We start from the raw sequence: 15726 nt of genomic DNA, 5'->3' as shown, positions 1-15726 counted from the left end.
ACACACAGTTTTTTGACGAGGAAAAAATCCGCTTCAGGAATTAGAAAATGCTTTTTCCTCCAGCACAGTGTATGGACCTTGAAAAAACTGCCAGCGTTTTTTGCCAATTCCACGTGGATTTTCCACCTCCCATTGACTGCGTTGTTTTTTGCAGGTGAAATCCGTCTGAAGGAAGCTTTTTTTCTGCTAGCGGAACCTATAGAACTCTATGGGGAGGCGTTTTTTCCACGTGGATTTTTTTTTTTCTTTAATGTAGATTGTGAGCTCTATATAGGGATCACAATGTACATTTTTTTCTTCCAATCAGTATGTCTTTGTAGAATGGGAGGAAATCCACGCAAACACGGAGAGAACATACAAACTCCTTGCCATTGTTGTTGCTGACGGATTTCGAACCCAGGACTCCAGTACTGCAAGGCTACAGTGCTAACCACTGGGCCACCGCGTTGCCCTTGTCCACATGGATTCTGAGCGTTAAAACCCTTGCCAAAAATCTCCTTGTGAATGGATCCTTATAAAATGCAGCAAAATCTACAACACAAAAACTGTGTTTCAACAATGCGGGGTCTCTGCCTTAAAGTCGATGCAGGGCTATAACACAGGTCACCGGTATGGTAATAACCAATAAACCAGAGTTTTTCCTTTTACTGCTTGTTAGCCTACAGGTAGCATGTGCTATTCATTAATGCAACTAAAAACTCCATGTGGTTTCTCAGCAATACAGCGCTGTACACACCAGTCTTATATATTTGCTCCCTTTTTAATCCACACCTGTCTTTGTTTCAGAAACTGAATCCAAACACATGTACATGGAAACCCACCTTTCGGTCTGATTCACTTTGCAGAAAATAAGACACCACCTCCAAGGTAGAACAAATGTGAGCAGGCACTTGCCACCATGGGTGCAATACAGATTAACACAAAAACTGCAGCAGTACAATGTAAGAGACGGTAAAACACGTGCAAATAATAAGCATGGAAAGCTTAAACCGTATTACTGCTATGGGAGTGGGGTGTGGCCTCCTCCATGTTGGACTTGTCTTCCTCCCATCTGACCAAGACTACAAAAGAGCATGTCTGTGGGGGCTGCTTACCCTGTGTTCACATTGTAGGTCTCAGTTCTTGCCTGAGAGAGGTATGTCTGTGGTTTCAGGGCAGGTTGGCTCTCACAGTTTGATCACAATGTGCTCTGAGAATGTAAAATGTATATACAAAGATATTGGGGGTTATCTATCATCAGCCACTTTTTTGGCAGGTTTTCTGTGGTGTACATTTAGGACATAGGCGCACCTCCTTGTTAAACGCTTTGCACATGTGTTAGCGCAGATGCACCCTTTTAAATGCAGCATGGGGCTATGGGGCTAAAGTCCAATGTTGCAGGAAAGTTGTGTTTTTTGTTTTTTTGTATTTGTTGCAAATTGTGCTGCTTTTTTTTGTGTTGGGTCCTGTTCAAGTATCATTGTTTTTCATCAGTGATTGTAAGCTAAAACCGAGGGGGCGAAAGCAGAGAACAGGTGCAACTTTTTCCATTACATTATTTTTGTGTAATCTGCTCTCCTGGTTTTGACTTGTAAACACCGACCCAAACCATTGAGTAAAGCTCTGATGTGTGAATAAGCCTAAGTGTGACTGATTTAATTACATTCATGATATCCAGGACTTGCATAGCACTTAAATTCAGTGGGACAGTCCTGATGACATCCTGCTATCTTGGCATTCTGATGTTGTGATTCTGACACCGATGTAAACATAGCCTTATGCACTTGGCTACATCTGGTGCATTGTTAGACCTGGTTCGCATCTGCGTTGGTAATCCGTTCAGGAACATGGGGACCCCCCCCCCCCCCCCCCCAAATGGACTACTGAATGCATTGGCAGTGAAAGCACTGACCCCATAGGCTATAATGGACTCCATGTGATCTCCGCATGGAAAATGCGGACAGGAAAGTAATTCACGATCTACTTTCCTGTCCACGTGACTCGTGCGGAAAACACACGGACCCCATTATAGTCTATGGGGTCTGTGTGCTTTCACTGTACACCACTTGCCAATGCGTTCGGTAGTCCATTTGGAGGAGTCCCCATGCGGACCTCCCGAACGGATTACCGACGCAGATGTGAACCAGGCCTTAGACTTGGTCCGGATTAGTAATTTTTCCCCAATATTTTCTTTTCATTTAACAGCTTTTTAATAGCGGCAGCTAAAGTACGTGTCACCATGGTAGATCGCATCTTCAAGAAGACAGCGTTTTCGTCAGTATACCAAAAGTATATGATTCCCGTCTCCAATGAAATCATGAAGCTGGTTTTATGTTATGTGAAGGAAAAAGTAAGAGGAATAAGAAAGTAGATATGAGAAGTTTTTACCAGCGATTTTTTTTTTTTTTTTTTTTTTTTTTTTTTTTTTTTTTCCCCCCCCCCCTTAATGCAGTGCTAAAAAAAGATCTGCTTGTCCTCGTTCTCTTGACCTGTCTAACAGATACTAGCGCTCCAAAATTAATATAATGTCTGGGACATTTTCTTATGGCAGTAGTTTCTGCAGATTGCTAAATATAGAGGTAACGCTGGGTGACGCAGTCTGGCGTGCTCTTGGTAGCATCGCTAGGTACAGATAGTTTTCTGCACTAATGTGGCGGGTGTCTTAGCAAAGTATCCAATTTTTTTTTTTTTTTTGGTGACTATTCCTCATTTTGGATGTAACTGATTCTATTAGTCAAGAAGATGTAATGCTTTAGAAATGTACGCTAACGTCTTTAAGGGATTGTACAAAGTCCAAATAAAGATGCAGTTGCTTAACAATCATAATGTCCGTAGAAAGAATATCTCCCCTTGCATCTTGCCTTCTCTTTAGACAAATGGACGGCCACTAGAAATGGCGGTGGATGTCGGCTGTGGGTCTGGACGTTACACATTACCTCTAGCTCCTCACTTCAAGAAGGTCCTGGGAATAGACCATAGTGAATCTCAAATAAATCTGGCTAAGCAGTGTAATTCAGCAGGCAATGTGTCGTATATGTGAGTATTATACAAGATTTACATGAGTTCTGCTGAAATAAGGATTCAATGGCATGGGTCACATTGGTAATCTTATATCTTCTATCTATAGGGTGGCCCCGGCTGAGAAGTTGCCCCTGGAAGATGCTTCTGTGGACCTGGTGACTGCTGCTCTTGCTGCTCATTGGTTTACAGTAGATAAATTTACCCATGAAGCAGTCCGAGTACTGAAGACTAGAGGATGCTTGGCTCTGCATGCCACTTATCCTAACACGGAGCTTGAATACAAGGACTTGTCACATGACCTAAATGTAGTAATGTCAGAGGTAACAAACTGGTTAAGGCTATTTATAATTCCATAGGGTATTACTATGTCTGATTAGGTTCGGGGGATATTGTCACTCCTTAGGGAGAGACCACCATATAGGTGTGTGGAGACTTGTTAAGCCATTAGCACTCCACTTTGCAAGGAACTATGGGAAGAATATGCAAATCCGCCTTCCATGATGTAATTAGGAAGACAGTTGCTGCCTCATTGTTGCAAACCAATAGAGGGCGCTCACTGGAATGTGCAAGCCTGTCTTAAGACAGGATTCCAGTGAAATAACCCAATAATGGCTGCTCCCTTTAGCCTCATGCCCGACCTTCCAAGAGGCCTTTGTTTAGCAATGACGCTGGGATTATTACCAGGTTATAGTCTCTCAATCAAGGACAGCTGTTTCGATCTGGTTGGATCTCATCAGCCCGATGTAGAGAGGACTATAACCTGGTAGAGGTGAGAGGCTTAGACAGGGTTCGGGGGATATTGTCACTCCTTAGGGAGAGACCACCATATAGGTGTGTGGAGACTTGTTAAGCCATTAGCACTCCACTTTGCAAGGAACTATGGGAAGAATATGCAAATCCGCCTTCCATGATGTAATTAGGAAGACAGTTGCTGCCTCATTGTTGCAAACCAATAGTCTGTCTGATTAGTGACGGTCTGACTGATGGGTCCCCCACTGATCATGACTAGTAAAATAGTCAAAACCTCCTGACCCCCCTCCCCATATTACTTTCTTTTGTAATCCAATAAAGACGCTGAAACCAGGGCTGGAATTAAGGGCCACAGTGGCATTTATTTCAATTTACACATTAGATAAATAACTTAGAACCATATGACCATAAATATCACATAATTAACATATTGAATAACATTCAAATAACCTACTTATAGAACAACAACCCTCAACAATACTTGGCTCCATCTGTAACCACCAGTTTCACCTAGAAGAAGGGGTCCCTGAAGGCACCAGTTCTAAACTACGTCCCCAAACCTCCAAATTTTACCCCCAGCTGTAATCTACCTGGCCCAGGGGCACCAACATCGGAGGGTATCTCCATCCTGGGTACCCTGACTGCAGGACATATAAAACCAATCTGGTTCACCAACCAGTGTCCACCATGTCATCCTACCACTTAACTTTCCACTTCAGCCTCCAAAGACTCCTCCTCCATACACCGGCAAATTTCCTGTCACAGCAACTGCGAATGTGGCCCTCCTCGCCTGCCCTCTTTATATAAATTATATACATTCTCCTCCTCCTGTCCCCTTACTGACCCTCTAAACTCCTGCTGGCCTGACTAGCTCCTTAGCCTCTTTACAGTTATGACCCCCCCCCCCCTCCATTACCCCTTTGGGTCCGCTGTATGGGGCTTTTCTGGAGAATGAGGCTCCTATGTGCTCCAATAGTAGCAGTGATACATGTGCAGTTCCATTCATCTCAATGGGGACTAATGAATGATGGGGGGGGAGGGGGGCGGCACAAAAGCACCATTCTGATCTGTGACTATTTCAGCAGGGGAGTTTAAATTTTGGAATGACCCTTTAGCCAGTTTCTTTACAATGTTGTACATATATGGCATTGAGAAACAGGAATTGCTGCACCGTGCATGGAGCTAAGCTGGATCCATTAGGATTGTCTCCTATAACACGAGAGAACGGCAATGAATCCTCCAGTGGGTGTTTAACCCCCAAAATAGACAGAGACTTCTAAGGAGATGTCTAGAGTTGATGCTACCTCATCCTCCATATATCTGCCTCAAATGGGCGGAGTGCCAATATGTTATTGCAAGATCTAATAAGCTGCCTGTCAGTATTATCCTTGGCGAACAGTGAATGGGAGCCATGAATACCGGGAAGCAGAATAGGAGAGGAATAGGACCTGTCCTATCTGATGCAGCCCAGACTGTCGGCCCGCACACAGGACTGTGAAAATTTTCTGTTAAGCTACCCCTCAGAAATCCAATGTAAAAGCAAATTATTTTGTAATTTAAAAAAAAAAAAAAAAAAAAAAAAAAAAAGCAAAACAAGTTTTTCTTCTGTTCCCGAGGGGTTGAGTAGCCTTTGGCTTTAACATCCGCTGCACATTAGGTAATCTTGTTTCGTACTATTGTGGACCTGTTACATTCGGGGGTCATTATTGCGCCAGGAGATGGGGTTGTGATTTAGTAGTCAAACTCTGATTGAAACCAATGATTTTTTATTTTTTTTTAATAGTTTTTTTTTGATTTTTCCAGATGTGGGATACTTTGTTACGTTATAATGATGATAGAGCACATCACCTGTTTTCTCAATACCAAACTATATATCAGGCTGTTCCACTAAATAACAAGGACTGGTAAGTTGTTACACAGCTGAATGCTATAGCCAACCTATAATACTGTATCTCTGGGGTAAGGGTATGTTCACACAGAGTTTTTTTGAAGGCGGATTTTGAGGCGGAATCCGCCTTAAAATCCACCTGCAAAAAATGGCTCCTATTGACTTCAATGGGAGCCGCTCGCTTTTTTTTTTTTTTTCCGCTAGCGAGTAGCGGAAAAAAGAAGCGACATGCCCTATCTTGCTATGGGTTCTGTAGCTGTCAGCCATGGCATCCCTGGCTCGAGACATACTCCTGTTTAGGCCCATTTATTCCGGTCTAATCAGGAGCAGGATGCCATGCCGAAATGCCAATGTACTGCATTGGCATCCTGTCGTGACTAACCACGCCAAATAAAAAAACACATGGTGGAAAACTTTTCTTCCGTGTGAACTAGCCCTTATCCTTTTAGAGTTTAATATTTTGGAATTCTCCAGTATTTTCCGTATTTCTTACATTGTTGTTACACTCAAAATGAATTTATTTCTTGCAGTTTTGGAATATTTAATTTATTTCAAAATTCAGGGGTGTAACTACTGCTACAGGTTTATTTATTTATTTTTATAGATCAGCAAGTCTCTAATTTTATAATTATAATTTAATTACCTAAGCAGGTAGCAGGCCTTATTTACTGCAGCAACGGATGCCGCCAGGTGCTGCCTGAAGATGGATGCGGCACTACCTGGCGCTGTGCAGAGGAGCTGCCTCCTTCGCAGTCCGTCTTTTAACACGCAGGGACCACCTTCTGTCCGGGCCCCTGCCTCCCGGCATTTGAATGATAACAGCAGGCCGGAGAAACTTCTATCTTCTGCCTGCTGTCCCCAAGCCATGGTACCTTCTGCTATGTCTATCCTAGTGGGCTACAGGACCTTGAGTGTCATGACGTCATCAAAGGTCCTATAGCCTACTAAGCTATGATTAGACTCTTGGGTGGGTGGAGCTATTCTGGATTGTACAGTGGGGGTAATGGGGTTGGAAGCTGCCTGTGAGCAAGAGGGGGGTGGGATGGGGGTGCAGGCAGTATGTGACAAAGAGGGTGACATGGGAGTGCAGGCTGTGGGTGAGCAAGAGTGTGGTTGAATGGGGTTTTCCTCTCATCATCACCCTCTTGCTTGCACACAGCCTGCACACCCATTCCCCCCACCTTGCTTGCTCACAGCTTGCACCCCATATTTCCTCCTCTTGCTCACTCACAGATTGCACCCCCCATTCCCTCTTCTTGCTTGCTCACAGATTGCACCCCCCCTTCCCTCTTCTTGCTCGCTCACAGCTTGTACCCCCATTCCTCCCTCTTGCTCATACACACCCTGCACTCCACATCACCTCCTTGTTCACATACAGCCTGCATGCCTGCGTACCTCTCTTGGGGGAGTTTTCCCATTCCGAAGGTTTGCCACGAGGCCCCGGCATTTCTAGTTACGTCTCTGATTGGTCTTATTATTAAAATGTGTTAATTTAAATGTCAAAGTTTTGTAATTTCCCAAGTAACTAAATCACCAGAATATACTCTTCTCTTACAGGATCCGAAATATACCGGCCAACATTCAGATGTCACTGCCTGATATTATTGGAATGATCCAGTCATTTTATATGTATCAGTTATTCAGAGAGAAAGACGTGAAAGGAGCAGAACAGTTTCTTATACAGACTGAAAAAAGGTGCAGTATACACATGGTGCATTATGGCTTCTATGTCCTCCTTTAGGTTATTGTATTTCATGGGTGCAGTATACCGCCTGCCTTTCATATCTTAGTGGTTACTTATGTTTATGGTTTGTTTTACTTTGAAAAGACAGACTTGGGGAAATGACTGCAGACTGACGGCTCTGAGAAAGAAAAATGTATTTGATAAATCTCTTTTATAGAAACGCAGCAATTCCGAGGGACTGGAAATGTTTTTTGGGACTTGATTGAATTATCCTCATGATATGTTATTAAATGTTTTTTTTTTTTGTGGATAAGATGTCGGAATAGCCTTTAGAAAGGCTATTCGTCTCTTACCATTAGATGTGATCTCCGCCGCGACGTTCCTTAGAAATACTGGTTTTTACCGGTATGCAAATTAGTCCTCTCACAGTGATGGGGGCGGGCCCCTGCGCTGGAAATGCGACGGGGGCATCCCCACTGCTGCTCGAGAACAGCGACGCCTCTATCTTCGGCTGGATCCTCCCCTTCTTTCTTTGGCATCACCTCCGACGCCTGCGCAGTTGGCTCTGCCAGTGAAACACTAGTAGAGCTGACTGCACATGCGCACAATTGCGGCCTTGGAACTATGGCCGGCATGCGCATTCGGCTCTACTAGTGTCTCACTGGCCGAGCCAACTACGCAGGCGTCGGAGGTGACGCCGAAGAAAGACGAAGAAAGAAGGGGAGGATCCAGCCGAAGATGGAGACGTCGCTGGAGCCTGTTCTCAAGCAGCAGTGGGGACGCCCCCATCGCATTCCCAGCGCTGGGGCCCGCTCCCATCGCTGTGAGAGAACTAATTTGAAACCAGTAAAAACCAGTATTTCTAAGGAACAGCGCGGCGGATATCACATCTAAAGGTAAGAGATGAATAGCCTTTCTAAAGGCTATTCCGACGTCTTATCCACAAAAAAAGGGGTTTAATGGTAGAATCCCTTTAAGGCTAAGGCCCCACATAGTGAGCCGCAGCCAAAAAGTGCTGGGAAAAAAAACCATGGTGGAAACTCGTCGCTTTTTTTTCGCTCAGCACTTTTCAGAGGTGAAGAAAGCTGGCTTTAGCTGCCCCATCAGGCACATAACTGCCACTTGCAGTGGTCCCCTAAAAGCTAAGCCAAACTCTATATTACCATATCTTGATAATATGCCAATATTGCCTCCCTTTGAGAAGCAGGGAAAGAATTCCCCCATTTTGACTTTATAGCCAGGGTGATCTGGTACTCCTCCTTATGCTTTATACTAATATGCTTGTTACTTGTAAGCAGAGAAGCATGCAGCCTGCCATGCTTGCAAGTGTGTAAACAGACTCTAGGCCTGACATGGCTACTCAGTATTGTCATGACTATCCTCTTGAAACAAAGATGGCTGTGACATCTCAAGGTCTCCCTCTGCATCCAAAGAAGAGTCTTCCTCCACTTCCCTTCTCCAGTATAGGAATCCCAGGTCCTCCACCACAATGATCCTGACCCAGATTTTGTAGCACCTCCTTTAAGTCACTATATATGTTAATAGTGACACACCACCATATTTAGCCCATGCGCCAGAGACATTGTGGTGGTCTACCCAACTGCAGTGCATCAACCATATTAAAGCCATTGTCACTGGCAACACTGATCAAACGACATAGTTGCTGCAGGCTATAGTGGAGCAGCAACTCTGTGTAGCTTCCCCAATCCAGGCTTATTAGCATTGAAACCACAAGGCAGCACTTTACATCCATGAGGAAACGAGAGGGGAAGCAATGGCTTGCTCTGGTGAAGATGGGGGTGGAAAACTGTCCAGAGAGGAGGAGACAGATGGAACCAGTATGGTGTGGAAACTGGGCCTGCACACACTGGCTGTTACTAGCACATGGCCTTCTTGCATTTCAGGATTGGGGCCGCTGCTGATCAAAACGTAACCATTGCCATGTATTGTCCTTGTCCATCAGATGTAGTTTGGAAATCTACAGTAAATTCATTTAACCATGCCTGAGACAAAATTGTGTCTAGCCGAAGATCAAATGGTAATAATACAATGGCAGACTAGATGAACCGTGTGACACTATTCAGATACAGGGCAGCACTCAAGGTCCTACTCGTTGCTTCTGACCCACTGGTGTCTTCCCTAATTGGTTTTTATCAGATAATGTATTTCTTCATACCGCCTAATCGCCACACCCTATACCTGCTTAGGGGTTTGTAACCTGAGACGTAGCATTCTGTTATTGGATTTACTTGGCATTGGAGTGCTGTGGTCCCTTCCTACTATCCGTTACATGTAAAATCTCTGATTCACCACGAATGAATTATTTATACTCTGGGGTCTTCGGCCTCTTGGGTGATGACATGGTCAGATCTCATTGGTCTTGTACAGTAAATTGACATCACCCAGGAGGTCAGAAGACCTCATGAGTGAGGACTGGTCGCCGCATAAGAACCTTGAAGAGATGAGAAAAGGTGAGTGTGAGTATTTGCTTTTGTTTTGCACCTTCCCGGTCCTCCAATTTTATACTCTGGGGTCCCCTTTGTTTCAGACTTGCAGACAAACCTCACAAATTTTCTAATATAAATTTGAATTGTCTACAAATTTAAATATGGTTATGTTCACATTCAATTTGGTGAACATGGCATGCCATAATGGGAGGGATAATGGGCAATTTCGCATGCTGGACCCTTCTTTTAAAAGCCTAAATGATAACGCATAGGGTTGAGCGATCTGGATCAGATCCCGATCAGCGATTGAGCAAATTTCATGCTCTGGATCAGTTGGAAAATGATCAGAAATTGGATTTTGAAATCTCAAGATCAGCTCAACCCTAAAAATGACTTTTCCCATAGAGAAGCATTGACTATGGTTGAGCATTCGAGATCGGGAAAGATCGGATCCCGATCGGCGATTGAGCAAACTTCACGATTGGGATCGGCTGGAAAATGATTAGAAATCGGATATTAAAATCGATCTTGAAGTCTCAAGATCGGCTCAACCCTAATAACGAATATTTCTGAATGCTATGTAAGGGAGACCTATGTCACAATAATATACAGCATATTAAGCACGTAACAGTCTTTAACTTTAATTTCTATTTTTTAATTTAAACTCCTTTTTACAGATTCCGGGAGATACTTGGAGAAGAGGCCGATTCTGCCCGGCTAAAAGTGCATGTGAAACACTGCTGTGTCCTGGCTTGCAAACATTAAGGTGGAGACCTGCCAAGTCTACCTTTTATATAATACAGAATTAATGCAAAATATGTAACCATTGCATGGAATTTAGAAGATGGGCTGAAATTCCAGGGGCAAGGATTGTTAGAACAGGGGTCAGCCTAGGGAAGCAGTAGAGGACAGTACATATACAAGCTGTAACGAATGTCATAATGCAAGAAAACAATTGAATTAACTGTACATAAATGCTGTGCATAGAATCTGGCCTTTATGTAATTTATAATGCATTATATAGGAATTTTATTACAGCCTATAAACTCAACTTTCATAAGGCACCAGCTTACAGGTAGAAGATGTTAGGTTCCGTTATATGGATATTGGTTGTTTCATTTGCTTTTTGTGAATCCATTGGAACTACCTTCTAATCCCAGCCCTATTATCCAAAAATATACCACCCTTTCTATTGGCTATACTTGTGCAGACTGTCAAGTAATTCTTAGATTACAAAGTAGCGGATATGTTTTATACCATTTATTATATGGTTTTAACAGAAATATCAATAAAGGTTATTTTTTATCATGTCGTCTTTTGGTTTGTTGTCTGTTATTTGGATATAGGTTGTTTCACTGGCCTTTTATGGATTTATTGGAATTACCATTTAGATACTTATCTTTTTGTCGTAACCATTATAGATGAATACAATGAACATGTTGCTGCTATTTTTATTTATAAAAGTAAACCAAAACCAACTCTGATTTTGAACAAGTAGTCAGTCATAGGGGCAGATTTGGATATACAAAATTAGGTGCACTAGTATTCAATGATCTAAACGATACTGCTTAATCCTCCTTTTAACTCATCATTCCTGAACATCCTGCTAGTGATTATATCTATCTATCTACTAATATTCTATATGACCCAAGGTTTCTGATTCCATTTAGTATGGTTATGTGACATTGCAACATAATGGTCCCCCTTGTATGAACCTTGTTTTGCTCAAACAAGATACGTGATACACCCAACATTCCTTCCTTGGTTTGTAAATTTGAATAATGTCTTAAGGAAATCTATTTTATTATTCTCAGAATTATAGTTTTATATAATTGTTACATCATATTGGGAGGGTGTCTGGTGAATTGTTCAGAAATTATATCTGCGTAGCTTAATTTTATGCCAATGGCTTGTCATTAATTGATTGATTGTTTTGTGTATTCAGCATTATAAAATAAACTTACCATATATACTCGAGTATAAGCCGACTTTTCCAGCACATTTTTCATGCTGAAAAAGCTCTCCTCGGCTTATACACGAGTCAGGGTCCATGGAGTACAGAAAACTGACTGGAAGGATCTAGAAGGGGGAGGTCCTTTAGTGCTACTGCTCTGTGATTGGCTTGTTATGAGGTGACTGTGATGTCATCAAAGGTCCTGTAGCCACTGGTATGTAAAATCTGCAGATAAGGTTGAGTCTAAATTCTAGTAGCTCCGCCCACACCAGAGTCCGATCACATGGTCATGATGTCAGCAACACTAGGATTTAACATCTACCCTGCAGATGAGTGGCCGGGATTCATTGTGTCTTATGGAAGATGTCTGTTATATGGAGGAGAGGAAGCTACAGTAATGTGACACACAGGGACCTTCCTCTAGTTACTCTGCCTATTACTGTCAGGCATTTGGGGTTATTAATTTAGTATCAGTAATTCCATTTGCCTCACATTAATAGCAGTTAACCCCATCATGTCCCTCATATTAACCCCTATGTGCCCCATATAAGGGTTACTAGTATGTGAGACACATGAGGGTACTAATGAAGGACCTTAATTATGAAGATACCTGATTATTACCTCCATATGTCCCACATATCAGTAAGGGCTCGTTCACATCTGCGCCCGGTCTCCGTTCTGCAGTTTTCCGTTTCCTGCATAAAACAGAGCAGGAGACGGAAACCTGCAGGAGTCTCTCACCTATTCATTTGAATGGGTGAGAAAGATGTCCGGCCGTGAGCGGCGGTGAGCGTTTTATGCTCTCCGCCGCGAAACTGGGTTTTATAATCCGGGCACAGAGTCGGACATGCAGTACTCTGTGTCCGGATTAAAAAAAAACGGTTTTGCAGCGGAGAGCATAAAACGCTCACAGCCGGACCCGGTCTGTGGTTTCCGTCTTCTGCCATGCAGAAGACGGAAACCACAGAACGGAGAGCAGAACGTAGGTGTGAACCTAGCATCGCTCTTATGTGAGGCACACGGGGTTAATGTGAGGGGCATGATTGGGTTAACTGTTATTACTATGAGGCACATGGAGTTACTAAGCTGCAATGCACATGACCAGACTTTTTATCTGCAATGGTGGATTTCACCCCCTAGGCTTATACTCGAGTCAATAAGTTTTCACAGTTTTTTTTTTTTTTTTTTTGTGGTAAAATTAGGGGCCTCTGCTTATATTCGGGTCGGCTTATACTCAAGTATATATGGTAATTGGCATTTCGGGGCTCTGCAAAAGTGTAAAGGCATCCAAAAACCAAACCGTGTAAGTCTGTTCCAAAAACCAAAATAGCGAGCCTTCCCTTCTATGCCAAACAGCTGTTTATACTCAAATATGACATTAAGTACATTATCCTGGGTACACCAGTGTCATACATGTATTACTTCCTGTGGGTTCCCCCCCCCCCCAACTTTCACCGTGTAGTTTAAATAATGTTTCAGTTTTATTGTACAGGTTATTAGGGATGCAGCAATACCAAATATGTATTGTGTGTTTGAGATAGAGAGAGAGATATATATATATATATATATATATATATATATATATATATATATATATATATCAAATTTTATACAACTCATTTGAGATCGGAAAAGGTATTTTGGGGGCTTTATTTCACACACTTTATTAAATTTGTTTGCACTTTTTTTTTTATTTGTCCATAAGTACACATGAGCCAGCGATCACAACATGTTTTTGAAAACTTTTTGACCCTTCGATTTGTGATTTCAAGTTACTTGGGTTCTCATTAGACATTATGTTCTTCCAAGACATTTTTGCTTTGAGCTTCTGTTTTTTTTTTTTTTTTTTTTTTTGTGTGTATTTCCCTACAGGTCATGAATTCTTAGTAGTATTGTTAAGGTAATACATTTGACAATTAATAGAACAGAGGACACAGAAGTGAATTATGATTTGTAATCCTGGGACTAGGCCTCCGAGGGCTGAGAAGACTATATAATAATGCAACATATTTATTTTCTTTGACTCTACTCAGTCGTGTCTGAGGTGAATCCCAGGGTGCGTCACATTTATTGCAAGCAATATTAGAAGACTTTTCAGTTACAAAGAACCTTATTTTCATGTATTTGTATATACAGTAGGTATAGCAGTGATGCTCCTGGCACTAGCAAAATGCTGCTGCAATTTTTTGGTGTTTGCATTGGTGAACCAACTACAAACATTCATACCATTTCATCTCATTCACTAAGCAGATGACAGTGGGTTCTATGTAGAATTTCTAACCTAATGTAGAGTGTTGTTATATTCAGTCCCATGCTAACAAAAGCCTACAATTCACACCTTGCCACATATAGTCACAAGTACCGAGCCAGGAGATCATGTTGCTTTTAGAAAGGATTCATAACTAGGATTGAGCGTTTAGCAGTGTGCAAGATCACAGACTAAAATATAATCATCCCCTCACCAATGCTACTGAACTTCCAGAAAATCTGTGAGTAAGTGGCATTCTAAAAATGACAGTGTTGCGAATGTGAACAGCGCTCAACATTACTCCTTCCGTCCATCTGTTGACTCATGTCAATATAGACTTACCACATTCATCTGTTTCCATGCCTTCATTGTTTGTAAGATCTGGTGTAACTCCCCTGTTGTCATGAGAGGGAGATCAGAAAAAACTTTGATCCATAGAGAGGTCTCATGCTGCCCACCATGACCTATGTGACGCTCAGGGTCCACATAAGAGTTCTGGAGAATCACTGACTTAGATACGCACAATGAAGTGCACTGTAATAGTTGTTGTGTAATAATGGTGCATTGTGTAATGAAGATTTGGAGTTGCTTGCTTATTTCTGACTTTCAATGTCTTCTCATTGTGGGGACAGGATCTAATAAAAATGTGGACGTGAGTGCTATAAAAGCAGGTCCAGCAGTAGTACTTCATCCAAAAAATAGTAGATGTCAGCAGGTTTTTTTTAAATTGTCAGCATCAAGTACATTCCAGATATAGTGAAGCTTCCACCCACATTGGGAGTCTATTCCATATATTACCAGGCATCAGTCACCATTACTGATACTATATCAGTATTACAGTCATGGCCAAAAGTTTTGAGAATGACACAAATCTTATATTTTCACATGATCTGCTGCCCTCTGGATTTTATGTGTGTTTGTCAGATGTTTTTTGAGTAACAAAAGCTTATATTGACAGTTAGAATGAGTTAATACAGCAAGTCAATATTTGCAGTGTTGACCCTTCTTCTTCAGGACCTCTGCAATTCTCCCTGGCATGCTCTCAATCAACTTCTGGACCAAATCCTGACTGATAGCAGTCCATTCTTGCACAATCAATGCTTGCATTTTGTCAGAATTTGTAGGTTTTTGTTTGTCCACCCGTCTCTTGATGATTGACCACAAGTTCTCAATGGGATTAAGATCTGGGGAGTTTCCAGGCCATGGACCCAAAATCTCTATGTTTTGTTCCCTGAGCCATTTAGTTATCACCTTTGCTTTATGGCAAGGTGCTCCATCATGCTGGAAAAGGCATTGTTGATCACCAAACTGCGATTGGACGGTTGGGAGAAGTTGATCTCGGAGGACATTCTGGTACCATTCTTTATTCATGGCTGTGTTTTTAGGCAAGACTGTGAGAGCCGATTCCCTTGGCTGAGAAGCAACCCCACACATGAATGGTTTCAGGATGCTTTACAGTTGGCATGAGACAAGACTGGTGGTAGCGCCCACCTCGTCTTCTCCGAATAAGCTGTTTTCCAGATGTCCCAAACAATCAAAAAGGGGATTCATCAGAGAAAATGACTTTACCCCAGTCCTCAGCAGTCCACTCCCTGTACTTTTTGCAGAATATCAGTCTGTCCCTGATGTTTTTTCTGGAGAGAAGTGGCTTCTTTCCTGCCCTCCTTGAGACCAGGCCTTGCTCCAAGAGTCTCCGCCTCACAGTGCGTGCAGATGCACTCACACCTGCCTGCTGCCATTCCTGAGCAAGCTCTG

At 42.4% G+C, this 15726-nt stretch overlaps 1 protein-coding gene across 1 annotated transcript; it reads left to right on the top strand.

The window, feature by feature from the left end:
• The first annotated feature begins 2218 nt into the window (after positions 1-2218).
• On the top strand, positions 2219-10534 carry LOC142216534 (putative methyltransferase DDB_G0268948). The gene is made up of 6 exons (XM_075284408.1): positions 2219-2329; positions 2852-3015; positions 3107-3320; positions 5554-5654; positions 7196-7333; positions 10447-10534. Exons 1-6 carry the CDS (start codon positions 2219-2221, stop codon positions 10532-10534), a joined length of 816 nt encoding a protein of 271 aa, XP_075140509.1.
• The last annotated feature ends 5192 nt before the right edge of the window (positions 10535-15726 follow it).

Source organism: Leptodactylus fuscus, chromosome 8, assembly GCF_031893055.1.
Source record: "Leptodactylus fuscus isolate aLepFus1 chromosome 8, aLepFus1.hap2, whole genome shotgun sequence".
NCBI lineage: Eukaryota > Metazoa > Chordata > Amphibia > Anura > Leptodactylidae > Leptodactylus > Leptodactylus fuscus.
Note: the sequence above shows the minus strand (reverse complement) of the source record. Positions and strands in the feature narration are given on the sequence as shown.

Excerpts from the sequence above, each read along its gene's own strand:
- LOC142216534 (XM_075284408.1), top strand. The coding sequence starts at position 2,219 with ATGGTAGATCGCATCTTCAAGAAGACAGCGTTTTCGTCAGTATACCAA. Across the intron at positions 5,655-7,195 it reads CCACTAAATAACAAGGACTG|GATCCGAAATATACCGGCCA; the intron begins GTAAGTTGTTAC and ends CTTCTCTTACAG. Across the intron at positions 7,334-10,446 it reads CTTATACAGACTGAAAAAAG|ATTCCGGGAGATACTTGGAG; the intron begins GTGCAGTATACA and ends TCCTTTTTACAG.